General features: G+C 33.6%; 3 protein-coding genes across 5 annotated transcripts; 2 read left to right on the top strand and 1 right to left on the bottom strand.

The window, feature by feature from the left end:
* Positions 1-1,779: 1,779 nt before the first annotated feature.
* Positions 1,780-5,489, top strand: LOC141689251 (uncharacterized). Of its 2 annotated transcripts, none has more exons than XM_074493490.1 (3): positions 1,780-2,065; positions 3,017-3,537; positions 4,898-5,489. In XM_074493490.1, the coding sequence occupies exons 2-3, from the start codon at positions 3,075-3,077 to the stop codon at positions 4,942-4,944; spliced, it is 510 nt and encodes a 169-aa protein (XP_074349591.1). In that variant the 5' UTR covers positions 1,780-2,065; positions 3,017-3,074; the 3' UTR covers positions 4,945-5,489. The 2 variants fall into 2 exon arrangements, with proteins under 2 accessions (XP_074349591.1, XP_074349592.1); XM_074493491.1 differs by lacking the exon at positions 1,780-2,065 and adding an exon at positions 2,092-2,434.
* Positions 5,490-7,097: 1,608 nt separating this feature from the next.
* Positions 7,098-13,432, top strand: LOC141689542 (VIN3-like protein 2). 2 transcript variants are annotated; one of them, XM_074493881.1, is made up of 4 exons: positions 7,098-7,741; positions 9,996-10,638; positions 11,127-11,446; positions 12,495-13,432. In XM_074493881.1, the coding sequence occupies exons 1-4, from the start codon at positions 7,708-7,710 to the stop codon at positions 13,277-13,279; spliced, it is 1,782 nt and encodes a 593-aa protein (XP_074349982.1). In that variant the 5' UTR covers positions 7,098-7,707; the 3' UTR covers positions 13,280-13,432. The 2 variants fall into 2 exon arrangements, with proteins under 2 accessions (XP_074349982.1, XP_074349981.1); XM_074493880.1 differs by having other exon boundaries at positions 7,098-7,762.
* A 490-nt stretch (positions 13,433-13,922) lies between these two features.
* Positions 13,923-14,588, bottom strand: LOC141692097 (uncharacterized). Its single transcript, XM_074496835.1, has one exon. It carries the CDS (start codon positions 14,586-14,588, stop codon positions 13,923-13,925), a length of 666 nt encoding a protein of 221 aa, XP_074352936.1.
* Between the last annotated feature and the right edge of the window lie 1,460 nt (positions 14,589-16,048).

Genomic DNA, 16,048 nt, shown 5'->3' with positions numbered 1-16,048 from the left:
ACTAATAACAATAATATATTTTAAATTTTAAATTTTATTTTATTTAAATATGTACATTTAAATTATATAAAAATTAAAAATAACCTTACTTAATTTTAGTTAAATATGTACATTTAAATTATATAACTTTACTTATAAATGTATAACTTTCAAAAGCCATTTCATTGGGATAACATTTATAAGTGAAAGTTATACATTTTAAAAAAAAAAATTATTAGTTATAATTGAAAATAGAAGTTAGAAATAGATAACAAAAAATGATAAGAATAGATATTTAACGAGCATTTTTAGTTAAATCACTTTAACATCATTAATTTTGATTTTGATAGAATTATAATGAAGTTAATATGGAGGAGTGACAATCCATGAAGAGCTCACTCAGATAAAGGTCCGTAGAGAACTATTATTTAAAAAATATAAATATATAATTTACTTCATATTTAATCGCATATAGTTACAAATTTTAATTACCAAATTAAAAATGAAGTTGCACAATTTTTTTTATTTAAAAAATCATTAAAATTTGATGAAATAATTTAAAGTGATTCTGTAGTGAAATCACAGTAAAATCACACTTATCCAAAAATATTACACAACATAATAAAATTTAAAATCAATTATTTTTTTCAAATTTCAATTGTTAAGCGTTTTATTATATTTAAATATAATTATTATTCTGCATTAGCAATGAATTTGATGAAAATCTATAATAAAATCAAGGGCTCTACGGTTTTCTATACAAGAGGGTTCGAAAAAGGCCAATATGAAATTGATTTTTTGTCTATCATGCCTTAATTCACATAATTCTTTATCAGTTTTTAATCAAATGTGTCTTCTAATCACTAGAAAATTAGTTTTTTAACTATATAGTTAAGACAAATACCAAAGTTGTTTTTTAAAATTTGAATGGTATTTTTGACCTCGTTTAAAAAATGGTTGAAAAACACAAAGATAGTGGTGTAATTTAGTTGGGGCGAGCCGGGTGTAAATTGAGTCCGATTTAATTGAGTTGAGCTGGTTCGTTTAGCTAAACCTCTACCCAAACCTGACTCGTTAATTTTTACGAGTCGAGCCGAGACGACTCATTTAGCTAAATGAGTCGATTTTAACGAGCGGGACGAGCCGGCTCGTTCAATTTTACACTAAATCGAGCCTAAAACGCTACCCAAATTCAGCTCGTTTAATTTCATAAGTCGAGTTGAGCTGACTCGTTTAATTAAAGGAGCCGAAACCTCTACCCGGACTCGAGCTCGTTTACGAAACGAGCCGAACCCAGTAAAACGAGTTCGAGCCGAGGGAGCTCGCGAGTTTCCCAGATCGTATTACAGCTTTTGATAAAGATAATGAATATTCTTGGGTTTATATGTTGGTAAAATTGTCGGTGATTCTAACGGTTGCAACTGCAACAATTAATAGAGAATTTGCAGCCGAAAATATTTTCAATAATCTAATATATAATATCATATTTTTGACTTTTTTGAGCCGAGCTCGAGCTTATTTCGAGTCGAATGAAGCAGAACATGTCAAATGTTCGGCTCAAGCTCGTTAATTTTTTTTTCGACCCCTCTTCTATTCTTATATTCCAAGTTGGATCCGCAGCCGGTATTACTAATTGTAACAGTTTTGTCGTGTGATTTTATTACTTATAATTTGGTTAAGTTGGACCGTTGGTAATGGTAGATGCTCATGTAGCGGATAGATACTTTAGAATTTGGTCTGCGTCGGCTTGGGTTGAATTGTTAATAGAAGCAACAACTGTATATTTATACTACTACGTAAACTAATATTTTTTTTGTCAAGAATGACTACTACGTAAACTAATATTAAATCTTTGTCATAAACAAACCAGAAGTAACATAATGTTTGCATAATCTAGTATCTGTTCTCATAATATCTGTTCATAAATTTTCAGGATAAACGATAATCGAACTCTTTTTGAGGGACAAATTAGGATTTTAAGTACTATTTCATATTTAATATTATAAACATATGTAACAAGCTGTCTTTCGTAGTACACCTAAAACACCTGCCTTCAAGATTTCATTCTAAGTTATCGATTCTCGAGGTATATTCATTGCTTTTGTGTGTTTTACTACTTCATCATGGTGAATCTTGTGTTAAGTACTGAATTCTTGTCCTAATATTGACTGCTTGTATTAGTTTTTCAGTTGATGTATGTTTATTTGTCTATATCTGTATCTGTACCTGTGTTGTCTGAAAAGTTGCAGTTATGTAATATTTGTCGAGTTTTTGTTTTAGAAAGTACTGATCCGAGAAGGGAAAATTAGAAACAGCTTTGTTAATTTCATTATTGAATTATATGTATGTTCTTTTCCCTCTTGGCCGTGTGATTGTGTGTTCTGGATTGGATCATTTGTATGTTCTGTTCACGGTAGATCGTGATCGTGATCGTGATAATTAAGCGAAGAAAGTGGTGAGTTATTAATTGTGCAAAATTTGATATGTTGATTGGGGATTGTTTCTGGACTAGGTTTCTGGTGGGAAGCACTTCTGTCTTACACATTTAGAATGTGGGGTTAATACGAGTCGTTAGTAATCCCTTGCTCCCGAGTTTTAAAAAGGAAGGAAAGCACGTGGAGGTTAAGTAAATTAGTTTTACAGTTTACTTCCCTTCGTAATCGTGCTCCAGAGTTTTTAAAAAGAGTGAAAATAAGTGTTAATGAATGCAAATTTGACAATCTTTCATTTCAAAACTTTCACTCTAAAAATGGGATGAAAGTACTTTACCTCCTAATCACTGAATACCTTCCCATTAAAAAACTCGGGAGCAAGCCCTAAGAGAACCATTTTTCGTATAGAAAAAAGAAGCAAAAGCAAATTGTGTTCGGAAATGATTGACAAGCTCCGAGTTTAGAATGTGTTTATTTTTTGCAAGTTGTATCATAAAACGGTTCTCTAACTTACACAAGCTTTTTAGCAATCTTCTGACTTGAATCTTGATCCTTGGCTATTAATCTCCTGATGCTTAGTAAATCTACTGTTTGCATATGTTCAGGAATTCAGGAAAAAGGATAAATTCTCTTCAGATCAAGAGTCTTTTGGTGTCGCTGGATATGGCAGTAGCATTTACCCGTTTGTCTTGGTGGTTGCGGAGGGGGAAGCATCAAGAACCCAGAGTCTCCTATATATCTTCTTTGAACTCTGGACCTGATGCAGAATTAAAAGATTCAGATATGTTTACATCATCTATGGGCCATGGAAAGAATGCGGCGTCCAAATCTAAAAGGGTCAAGAAAAACTCGAAAAGTCTTGAGCAAAGGAAAGCTGTTAGAGAGTATGATGCTGTGATTGTGCCATCTGATGGAGATTGTTCTTCGGAGTCTGAGTCTAATGATTCAGATAAATCTGATTGGTCGATAGGATGGTTAGAGCCTCATGGCCCTAATTTTGACAGTGATAATGAGTCAGACGATAGCTTTGCTGTATTGGTTCCTTGTTATGGACGCGGGGAAATGAAAAGCAGTTCAAAGAACAAGTTGAAACCAGCAGTGAAAGTCCATGATCTATATGCAGCTGGTAAGTGGTAAAATTACTTTCTGTAATATCTCTTATTTGTGATACATATCTCATTTGCTTTCAACATTTTGGTAATCATTTATTGATTACTGGTCTAAATTCATGATCCGGACTTGACATAACTGTGTCTTTAATTCGCAAACACACGCTCCCTTTTCCCAAATCATGGCATGGAATGGTAACATATATACGTAGATAGAAAGCAAATCTTTTTTATTTTATTTTTGAATAACTGATTTAAGATAATGATATGAAGCCATAGTTGAATCTTTGCTCAGCATCACCTTGCCTGGCAGTGAAAATTCTTGTTCACATGTCTTGTAATAAATGATTAGGGAAAAACCAGTAGTTCTTACTGTTTTTAGCAACTAAAATGTCAATTTTGTAAGCACGGGTTTGGGACAAGAGAAGAAGCATCGGCAGGACATGATATCACATCATTGTTAGATCATTTGGATGGAATGGTGATCATGTATCCCGGGTTGCACACTTCTGAGTTCTGGCCCTCTATTAAATTACAGATTTCACACAACTATACTTGAACCCAATTACAGAAGTCCTTGTAGAACACGATCTTTGCTTTTCAGATAAACTGTCTAGGTTCAGATGAAGTTGATGACCAGAATGTATCAATGTTTCATGTTACTTTCGTCATTACTTGTAATTGTTTTAACTTTATTTGTTTGATATTTTCCGATTCTTGGGTGGTTAGTCTGGGAGGAAGAAGGTGGGAATGGCGTGAAATTTACACTATTCTCTCCAAATGTATGCATCATACATGTGAAGTATTACACATCTTTCACTTGCAATGTCATCTTCTTCTCTCATCTTCATTCTAATCCTTCATTATTCCCTTTCAGGCTACCTTTTTTTGACACTTCATTCATTCTAACCTCCTTTCTCTTCCAATCAACCAAAGGCGATATTCGTCTTCATACCTGCTCTTGGTTAATGTTAGTCTTTTACATTTTGAAATAATTACGGAGATTCCTCAATGGCCTTGCCATCACTTTCCCTCAGCAACTGTAGAGTCTATATTATGGTAGGTTGATCACCGCCTTTTCTTTCTAGTCACCCTCTATACTGAAAATCTGAATTCCTCTTTCATTACATGTTACTATGATTAATCCACAAACATTTTCTTACCTAAAGTATGGTATGTAATTCCTTAATAATATAGATTAATGTTTATAAGAACTCTAGTTTAATTTAAGTTGAACAGATTATTGTAACTTGTTATAGATTCTATGTCCCTTGCTATATATAGTGCTGCATCATCTTTTCAGTAGTCATATTAACTTTAGTTCCATCTCTGAAGTATATTTCGACTGAAGATATTATATCACATGAAAATGTGCAGAGAACAGGACTATGGAACAGTGGCTTTCTTCTCTACGAAACAGCTGACAAAGAAATCTTCAATCTATACCAAATGCTGCTAATCAATGGAAGACTTGTTTATATCGTGGAAAATGGAAAAAAGATACTATTAATAATTTCAGAAAAAATGGACAAAAAAAGTTGATAAAATTTGTTAATATTCCATTTGTTAGTGAAAGTTTCTGCCTCATGACAATTCGAAGAAACGGAGAGAGCTGATATTGAGAGCGGACATGCTCTCTTTTCGGAACATTCTTTGGTTCTTGTTTCTTTTTCTGCCAAGAGAAGGGGATGATTCAAGCACAGATGAAAAAAAGAGGTTGGTTTGTTAATGTGTTTCTGCTGGTTTGATGTAGAATGTAGATGTTTTTCATGGTATTTGAGACCAAACTCTCTCTGTGGCAGTGTAAATAAAACAATTCCCCAAGGGAGATGGAAAACATCTGAAAGAACTTGATAGGATTTTTGGGTTTTGATTTGTAAATTAACCAGATCTTGTTTAGCTTGTATCAATGTTTCTGCACTTTTTGTAACTTGATTGAACCATAAAAGAAAAGTATACTTGTAAATAATTTGATTGTTGTTTTGTCGAGCTGTTATTTAAAAACTTTTGGTATACGATAAACGTATGTTACAACATATTATATCATGATTATTTTCACGATACATATAAAGTATCATTATGTAAATGTATTTTGTAACACATTACAACTATAAATTTCAATTGAAATGTTTGTATTTGGTTTACTACCACTTAAATGTTGATTAGGTAGTAATTTTTTTTTAAAGGAAAAAACTGCATTCAACTCGAAAAATCAATACGGAGAGCCTCCAACAAACACGTAGGAGGAGACGTGAATAAATTAGGTAGTAAATTTTGTTAAGCATTATGATTTTATAATTTTATACTAGATAATTATGTAACGTGTTCTTCACCGGTAAACCCGGTAAACTTTAAGTTTTATATTTTGTGATATTTATAAAATAAACAACAAACCCAATATTATAAATTTTGTGAAATTGGGCTCGGATTGTTAATTTTGCTCGGCCCCTTATCATACTTCTATTAAATTGGCCCTATTGATTGGGCCTTACTGGGTCTTGTAAATGTTGGGGATAGACCTACAAACGGTCTTCCAAGTTCCATAAATAAATTAATAAATATCTGTGTTGTACTTGTACACTATAAATAAATATTCTAAAATCTAATTCAAACACCAACGTCTCTTCTACAAATATTTTTTGCAAAAAATGTTTCATTGCAAGGATCTTGAGTTTAATATTCTTCAAAAAAAATTAAGTCTGATCCCCATTAATAAGGGTCTGTTTGGGGATTCTAATAAGTCAACTTATTGGCTTATAAGTCCGCAGCAATTTATCGACGAGCGTTTGTCGACCCAACTTATTGGTTAAATTTACAACTTTTAAGCTGATAAGTTGAATGTTAGCACTGACGTACTTTTTTCCAACTTATTTGTATTTTTTCACTTTTTTTTTAAATTTTGAGTTTAAAATAAAATTTTAAAATATTTTTTAATTTAAAATTCATGAATTAAGATAATTGTATTTAATAATTATTTATTTTAATCCATTTAAGTAAAAAAAATATGACTTATAAGTAAATTTATCCAAACACTTATAGAACTTATAAGTATTTATCAAATTATTACTTATTTAACACTTATTCATTTTAAGTTATAAGTTACTTATTTTAAGATTTTCCAAACGTCCACTAAATAACTTCATATACATTATGTAGCAAATAGTCAAAGATCATTTAACGACCCAGTATTTTAGTTTTAAAAAATAAATTATTAAAACGGATTAAATATTTCTTCTAAATAACAACCATGTGTTACAAAATAAACCCTAGTAGATAGATAGTATAGTTTTATTTAACAACCAAGGGGGAGGAGAGAGAGATTTGAGAGAGAGAGGGAGAGAGATTTGAGAGAGAGAGGTATATGAGAGAGAGACAGAGAGAGGAGAGAGGAGAGAGAGGAGGCATCTAACATCTTTAACTATTTATCCAAATTTGGTGACTTGTTTTGTTCGCTTCTACGCTTTTATCTTTTAATCACGGCCCTTTATCGTCCCCCCATTATTGATTATATACATTTACACATATTTTATTATTATTTATATATTTATATTGCTACTCAACTCTGACATTCATGCCATTATATTTATTTCACTCTGTTTCTTCCCTTTTTAACCCCCCTTCTCTCTCTCTCTCTCATCACACCCTCTCTTTCTATTTCTCTTTCTCCCTCCCTCTCCCTCTCTCTCCCTCTCATCCCCCTCACACCCTCTCTCTCTCTCTCACCCTACACACACCCTCTCTCTCTCACCCCTACACACCCTCTCTCTCTCTCACCCCTACACACCCCCTCTCTCTTCCTCTCTCTCTTTCTCTCTCTCCTCTGTAACCCCGTCTCTCTCCCTCTCTCACACATCCTCTCTGTCTCTCTACATGTTTCTTCCCCTTTAACCTCTCTCTCTCTCTCTCTCTCTCTCTCTCTCTCTCTCTCTCTCTCTCCTCTGTAACCCAGTCTCTCTCCCTCTCTCACACATCCTCTCTGTCTCTCTACATGTTTCTTCCCCTTTAACCTCTCTCTCTCTCTCTCTCCTTCCTCTCACTTTGTTTCTCCCTCTCTGTTTCTCTTTCTCTCTCACACACAAACGCACACATCACACATATGGGTCTTCTCCCTCAGCCCTTGGTTTAATAAAGTGCTCTCTTTTTATTCTCACTACACCCCTCTTCTCTTTCATATTTTCTGTCAACAAATGTGGAAATCTTACAAAGAAAAGATGCATTCTGGTATGGAATCTGCATTCTCAGGTCACTTTGGATCTATTATCTCTGTCTTTCTCGGTTTATACAAGATGGGTTGTAATTGTTTTTGCTATGTTCTTTCATGCTTATTTATGTATCTATACTTGTATTGTATGATCAAAATCTTGTCTTTGGAACTATATACTGGTTTATAATGTCAGTTAAGTTAGTACTTTGTATATGACTTTGAACATGTTCTTGAGTTTTAAAGGCTTGTTTTTGTCAAAAAGATTATTGTATTTGGTAATATTGCATTGTAACATAGTGTAGTAGTGTGTATTCTTACTCTCTTGGTAACAAGATTTGGAGAGTTCGAGTCTCGGGGGAGGCATGTGTGTTTTTTATGGTAAGGCCTTGTAAAAAACCTTGCTTGCCATTTAACATTAAAAAAATAAAGGCTTTTCGTTGTTAAATTTTTATGCTTTTCTAATTTTTTGTTAAAATTTTTTGTTTTTAGTAATATTGCATTGTAACCTAGTTTAGTGGTGTGTATTCTTACTCTTTTGGTTACAAGATTGAGAGTTCGAGTCTTAGTGGAGGCATGTGTGTGAGTTTCATGATAGGGCCTCGTAAAAAAACCTTACTTGCCTTTTAACATTAAAAAAGGCTTTTCATTATTAATTTTTTTATGCTTTTGGTACTATTATATGGGAAAGAAAGTTCTTGATATGAAGTTAGAAACTGGAGGTATTTTCTGATCTTTTGCCTGAAACTTAATTTGGGAAGTTGCAGAGCACTTCTAGTGTGAGAATGAGTGTGAGTGAGGAAAGGAGAAAAATAGAGTACTTGAACCTCTGGTCTTGCCAGACGGCTAGGGTTACCTTTTTATACTTGTTGTAATTGGTAAGTTGTTTCATTGGGTAGTGTTGCTTACGTTTTTTAAAGAAGAAATTGGCTTGTGCCATTAAACCATTGGTGTTGTCGCATGAGACAATGCTGGTTCCAATTTAGGTGAGTTATGGGATTGGTGGTGTTTTCGGTTTTGAGTTATCTGTCCGTAGCTTCAGCCTTAGGACGTAAGTTTTCCTGCGAGATGAGTCATAATGCTTAAGCAACTGCATCATCTGAAGGTGATGAAGTTGCTCAGCCGGCCGTTAAAAAGCAGTGTTGTTATGGCATGAACTGTAGTGTGTGTGTGTGTAAGCTAATGCCAGTGCCCAAGTTTGAGGGTAACAAGTAGTTAATAATTATTATTTAAGTTAGGCCTACGATATGGTCATGCCCTGTGTCCTCAGCATTTTTGGATGGTCGATTGTGCCTGTAATAAGCTGATACGGGCCTGTTTGGCTGACAAGATTTAAGCTACTTATTCACTTATAAGCTCGTAAGTACTTATTGACGAGTGTTTATCGACCCAGTTTATAAGTTAAATTTGCAACTTTCAAGCTGATAAGTTGAATGTTAACAACGATGTACTTTTTCTCAACTTATTTTGCTTTTTCGTTTTTCATTAACTTTTGTTTTAAATTTTATGTTTTGAATGTTTTTTAATTTAAAATTCACGAAATAAGATAATTGTATTTAAAAATTATTTATTTTAGTTCATTTAAGTAAATAAAATTCTGACTTTAAGTAAAATTATCCAAACCCTTATTTAACTTATAATTATTCATCGACTCATCAATTATAAGTCACTTATTGATTTTAAGCCATAAGTTACTTATTTTAAGATTTCCCAAACGGCCAATGTCCTACAGCCAACTGAATTAATATTAGGTTTACTGTTCTGTTTTAGTATGCTTCAGCTATGGAACATGTGACTCTGGCCGTCATCGTGTGAAGTCTGATTATCTGAAGTTTATTTTTTACAGGCTCTAGTTACACACTGTGGGTAACCTTAATCTAAAAGAATATAACTTTAGGGGGCTTATGAGATAAGAGACGAAGAGACTAAGAGAAGTCAATAAATTATCACACAGTTTTACAATACTATAGTAAAATGTGTCGAGGGTTTTTAATCCAAGTAATGTGTAGCCCGGGCCTTCAATATATAAGCATGCTTGGAGCAGAACTGTGAAGATTATGGCTGGTTTGGGTTTCTTTAAAAGTCTACTTAACTTGGTAATAGGTAGAGTTTTATGGAACTCCAAATGGGCACTATATGTTTTATCTGATAACTTGTTCACATATATCTGGATACTGTGATGACATCTAAATCTATGACCAATATGAATTTTCACCTTCTTACAGATCCTATTAAACTTGAAAATGATGTTCAGGCATGTTTATATTGTTACAGATTTTAAATTTGATCCCCAGTTGAGCTTGGGGGAGAAAAGGCAAATAGTTCATGAAATTGCTCTATGGGCAGAAGATGCCCATATGGTTTTAAGTTCATTGACTCGCAGAGAGCTTCTTGAAATCATATGTGCTGAGATGGGTCAAGAGAGAAAGTATAGCGGGTATAGCAAAAATCAAATGATAGAGCACCTTCTGAAGTTAATTTCTAAGAATTATGAGAAGAGGACTGATAAATATACCCTCAACTCAGCTGAAAATGGATGCAAAAGGCAGAGGACACAAGAGCAGCTATGTCATGCACCAGTTAAGTCTGATTATGCTCCACAAGAAAACATGGAAGCAGAAATTAAAATCTCACTGTGTGCGAATTTAGCATGCAGAGCTGCAATGGGCCAGGGAGACAAATTTTGCAAGAGATGCTCTTGCTGCATATGTCATCGGTATGATGATAATAAGGACCCTAGTCTATGGTTGACCTGTGAGTCTGATGCTTTAGACAGCTGGGAATCTTGTGGAGTGACATGTCATTTGGAATGTGCTTTGAAACATGAAAAAACAGGCATATATAAAAATGAATATCGTTCCAAGTTGGATGGAGGGTTCTACTGTCTTACCTGTGGAAAAATTAACGGGCTAATGAGGTACTATGTTTCTTTTCATGCAAAAGTTATGTATATGCTCCACCCAAACCAGAAGTTAAATGTAGTACTTTGTTTTTCTTTTTTTAATGGCAGACACAAACACTGCATGGGCATACTATCAAAATCTAAAAAAAAAATGCATGTTTCACTTAATCGTTGAAATATATAGCCTATTAGAATAAGGAAAGATGACCCGACAGTAAACAGTACACATAAAGTGATATATGTAAATAGTAAAAAAGTTCATATGTTGAGAGACGTTACAGGCATTAATTCTTGAAAAGAAGAGCAGATAGTTCATTAGTAATACTGATGACAATTGATTGAACATGTAACAGAAATCCTAAATTGTACATAAAGAAAAAAAAGGTACACTGTAGGTTGTAGATGATATGAATTCCTGTAGCATCAAAAACCTTTGTGCAGTTAGCTAATTCATGATACAGTAGAATCCATACCAAATAACTTGCTAATCTTATGGCATCCAGAACCTGGAAGAAACAACTGTTGATTGCGAAAGAGGCGCGCAGAGTTGATGTACTTTGTTTTCGAGTCTCCCTTGGCTGCAAGATCCTTAGAGAAACTGAGAAATACAAGGAACTGCTTACCATTGTTGAGTCATGTGTGAAGGCACTTGAGAAGGAAGTGGGTGCTCTTGAGGAAGCTGCCAAAAAGATGGATCGCCATATTGTCAACAGGCTCTCTTGCGGTAATGAAGTTCAGAAGTTATGCACTTATGCAGTGGAAGTCTTTGATTCCATGTCACCAGACCAATGGTTTTATCATATTGATCAAAAAGGGCCACCAAGTAAGTTTCCTTGCATGAATAAGACGTGGTTTCCAAATATATAACTTTTTTTGCTAAACTGAAATTTTAACTTTAATTGCCAATTAAAGATAATACTTTCTTTTAACCAGTTTAGATGTGCTGATTTCCTTTTCCGCTATCCGAAAGTAAATGGAGTTTTAGTTCTTTCTACATTTATCTCTGTTTCATCACAGTTTTCCATTTATTCTTTTGCAATCAGTTTACATATTTTGTTGGAAAAATACAAGCTTTCATTAAAAAATGTAGAACGTAGTTAATCTAGAGAATGGAATGCACATTCAAGCTAAATGTTTAACGTTGACAGAGAAATAAATAATTTGTGGGTTGTAGAATTCATAGTTGTGAAAGCACTTGCCCAAAGCACGGTTAAGCCTTGACCCTTGATCTTGCTCTTTGCTTTGAAAAATCCCTTCAATAGTAATAAACAAAACTTAGCACTTACCTATCGAGGAATATGTAGATAATGTTTAAGAGAAGATAGTCGATGGTGGTTAAGGGATGAATACAATTTAGTGCAATTCGTATTTTAATGATTTAATATCTATGTCAATATTTTGAGTGCACTTTGTCTTTTGCTTACCAATGCACTTTGAGAGGTCCCTTTACACTTTTCAGTTTTAACAGCTATAGTAGTACAATTAGTCACCAGTGATCTTTTACATAAGTGGAAAGTTTGGAAGTGGAAATAAAATCTTATGTTGACTAAAGTTTAGATTAGGACTTGGAAATAGAAGTTTGTCAACATTATACTTGCAACTAAAAAGTGAGATCCTAACAGATATAAATACAATCGAAGAAATCTGGATGTGAGTCGCTTCTTTACATTGCTTTAGATTATATACAAGTGAGCCTGTTATTTACACTGTTATATTGTAAAGAGAACTTGTTTTTTGTCATAATTAATTATTACTGGATGTGCTACTTGGAAGCCTCATATCAACTTTGTTTAATAAATAGATATAATTCTGCCTCTGCACCAATATGTAGTGTATGTAAATTTCGTTGCCTAATCGTCCTAATTTTACAGCCTGTAGAATTCATTTCCAAGAATCCGATCCAAACTCTGTAGTTGTCGTCCTAGACTACAAGAAAGATATGTTTGAAAATTTCTTGGGTTGCAGATTATGGCATCGAAAATCTACTGCCATAGAATATCCTAAAGAAGCAACCTCAATTGTCCTGATGCCAGGGAAGACATTCAAGCTGAGTAATCTCGATCCATCAACAGAATACATGTTCAAAGTATCCTTCTTTAGCGATGCAGAAGTTTTGGGTCCATGGGAAGCTAAATGGGTCACACCTACATCAATTGGAAGCCCCTCCAATAACAAACCAAAAGAAAGGAAACCTACAATGAACTGTGGTGAATCTAAAACAGCTTTGCTTTCCAATCTTGAAAAGCTTCCCTCGTCGAATAGTATTAATGAAAGCAAGAATCATAGGTCTCCTGCTCATGATAATTCTTCGACAAGCCCCAAACTGAATCCTCCTTTAACTCCGTTCACATCTGAGAAAGCATGTTACGCAGGATGGAACAAAGAACCAAAGGAGAGCGACTACGAACATTCAGTAAGGGTTATCAGAAAGTTAGAGCAAGATGGGTATCTGGACAAAGACTTCAGAGTAAAGTTTCTAACTTGGTTCAGCTTGAAAGCCACTGCACAAGAGAGAAGAGTAATCAGTGTTTTCGTAGACACCCTAATCGAGGACCCTTCGAGTTTGGCTGGGCAGCTTATTGATGCTTTTACGGAGAAAATTTACGGACAGCAGCAGAAAGTAGCATCACATTGTTGTTCTAAAATGTGGAAGTGACTGGAGTAAGGTCCATCACTTTATATCTTCTTCCCCTTGATAGTTGTAGTAAAATTGTTTAGGAGACATTGATGTTATTAGAATTTTTAGTATGGAACACTTGTATTGGGCAGAATTTTAATATTTTATGGAATGTTCTCACTTCATGTGTTATTTTCCCTCCGTTTTTTTAAAAATTTGAATTCTGTAGTAATGAATGTCAGATAACAAATTCATTTTCAACAAAATTTCAAGAGTAGATCAAAATGCAACAAATGATAACTTCAAAATTCAACGGCCAAATTATGAATTGCGGAAAAGATCACAATTTCACGAATCTCCCGATCAATTCAACGTCTCTCGAGTTACCTTATGATTCAAATAAACTCGAATCACATTCAACAAAACTTAATTTTTAAATTGCGGAAAAGATCACAAGTTCGTGAATCTCCCAATCAATTCAACATAACAACATATCTCGTCTCGAGTTATCTTATGATCCAAATCAACTCGAATCACATTCAACAAAACTTTTAAATTGCGGAAAAGATCACAAGTTCACGAATCTCCCGATCAATACAACGTCTCTTGAGTTACCTTATGATCCAAAATAACTCGAATCACATTCAACAAAACTTCAAAAATTACAAAAATGATCACAAATTTACGACTCTCCCAATCGATTCAACGCCTCTTTTGCAACCATACAATCCGAATCAACTCGAATCGCATTCTCATACGCCTCCACCGCCATCTCCTTCCTCTCAATCCTCTCATAACACTCTCCTAACAACACAAACGCCTTCACATTCCTCGCATTCAACTTAACCGACTCAACTAAATCTCTCACAACCTCCTCAACTCGCTCCTCTCCACTCACTCCAACTCTCAACTCGCTCCTCTTAAACAACGCATCGCCTCTCTCATCCTCCGCCAACGATTTCACCGCGAGCGGCGACAACGCGACATCAATCGCCTCAATCGCCTCCTTTTTAAACCCTAGCATCTCCAAACCTAACGCCTTCAGTATATGCGACGCCGCGTCTCTCGGATCCAACGCCACCGCCTTCTCCGCCTCTTCCACGGCGAGTTTCGCATCGGCGAGGTCGCGAGATTGCCGCGACTTCGATAAGTGCTGCGCGCCGGTGATGAAGTGACGGCGAGCTTGGAGATTCACGGAGTTTGATGACGTGGCGCGGTACTTAGCGATGTATTTTTGAGGAATTTTGTACATGAATAAGAAGGTGAAGATTATGACGATGAGTGTGAAAGCTTGGAGGAGTAGATCGGCGAACATTTTTGTGTTTTGTTCTCTTTCGTTCAAATCCATGGAGGTTGTTGAAGATGGATAGATACAGTGACGTGTGTGTATAGATTGGGGGATTTTGTAGATATTTGTGAAGCCGGCGGTTATATTCTGTTAGCTGTTGTTATTCAAATGTCTTGTTGAAAAGAGTCTAGTTAATTTGACCATAAATACAATGTGTAATAAAGTTTTATAAAAGATTCTCGAAAATATTAACTTTTCTAATTTTTTTTATATGCAAGTAGGTGCATCGATTTTTTTTTTTTGGAGATTGTAGGTAGTTGCACAAACTATAGAGGTACAAAAAATTATATTTTTATAAAAATAAATTTAAAAATAATTGTTTATAAATAATAAAATATTTTTACAATATTTCTAAAAAATGATTGTATATTTGCAAAAATATTTTTCAACTTGGAATTTTTACAAAAATCTCAAGTTTAATTTCATAACAGTGCAAGTTTTTTAAATGTGAAAATAATGCTGTCAAACAAAAATCTCAAATTAATAGGAAAAAACATGTGTGAAGTCTTCCAAATACATCATCTAATTTTTTGTGGCCTTAATGCTCCTAAGTATACTTAACATAACTTAAATTAGAAGAATTAATTTTTAATATAAATACACTATGTGAATTTATGTAATTGCAACATTTTGATTAAAAAATTACAAAAAGCTCCCGAGTATACTTATCTAACTTATTTTTAATATAAGGACACTATGTGTATTTATGTAATTTCAACATTTTGATTAAAAAATTACAAAAAGCTCCCAAGTATACTTATCTAACTTATTTTTAATATAAGGACACTATGTGAATTTATGTAATTGCAACATTTTGATTAAAAAATTACAAAAAGCTCCCAAGTATACTTATCTAACTTATTTTTAATATAAGGACACTATGTGTATTTATGTAATTTCAACATTTTGATTAAAAAATTACAAAAAGCTCCCAAGTATACTTATCTAACTTATTTTTAATATAAGGACACTATGTGTATTTATGTAATTGCAACATTTTGATTAAAAAATTACAAAAAGCTCCCAAGTATACTTATCTAACTTATTTTTAATATAAGGACACTATGTGAATTTATGTAATTGCAACATTTTGATTAAAAAATTACAAAAAACTCCCAAGTATACTTATCTAACTTATTTTTAATATAAGGACACTATGTGTATTTATGTAATTTCAACATTTTGATTAAAAAATTACAAAAAGCTCCCAAGTATACTTATCTAACTTATTTTTAATATAAGGACACTATGTGTATTTATGTAATTTCAACATTTTGATTAAAAAATTACAAAAAACTCCCAAGTATACTTATCTAACTTATTTTTAATATAAGGACACTATGTGTATTTATGTAATTTCAACATTTTGATTAAAAAATTACAAAAAACTCCCAAGTATACTTATCTAACTTATTTTTAATATAAGGACACTATGTGTATTTATGTAATTTCAACATTTT

The sequence above is a fragment of the Apium graveolens genome, chromosome 10, assembly GCF_009905375.1.
Source record: "Apium graveolens cultivar Ventura chromosome 10, ASM990537v1, whole genome shotgun sequence".
Classification (NCBI taxonomy): domain Eukaryota; kingdom Viridiplantae; phylum Streptophyta; class Magnoliopsida; order Apiales; family Apiaceae; genus Apium; species Apium graveolens.
Note: the sequence above shows the minus strand (reverse complement) of the source record. Positions and strands in the feature narration are given on the sequence as shown.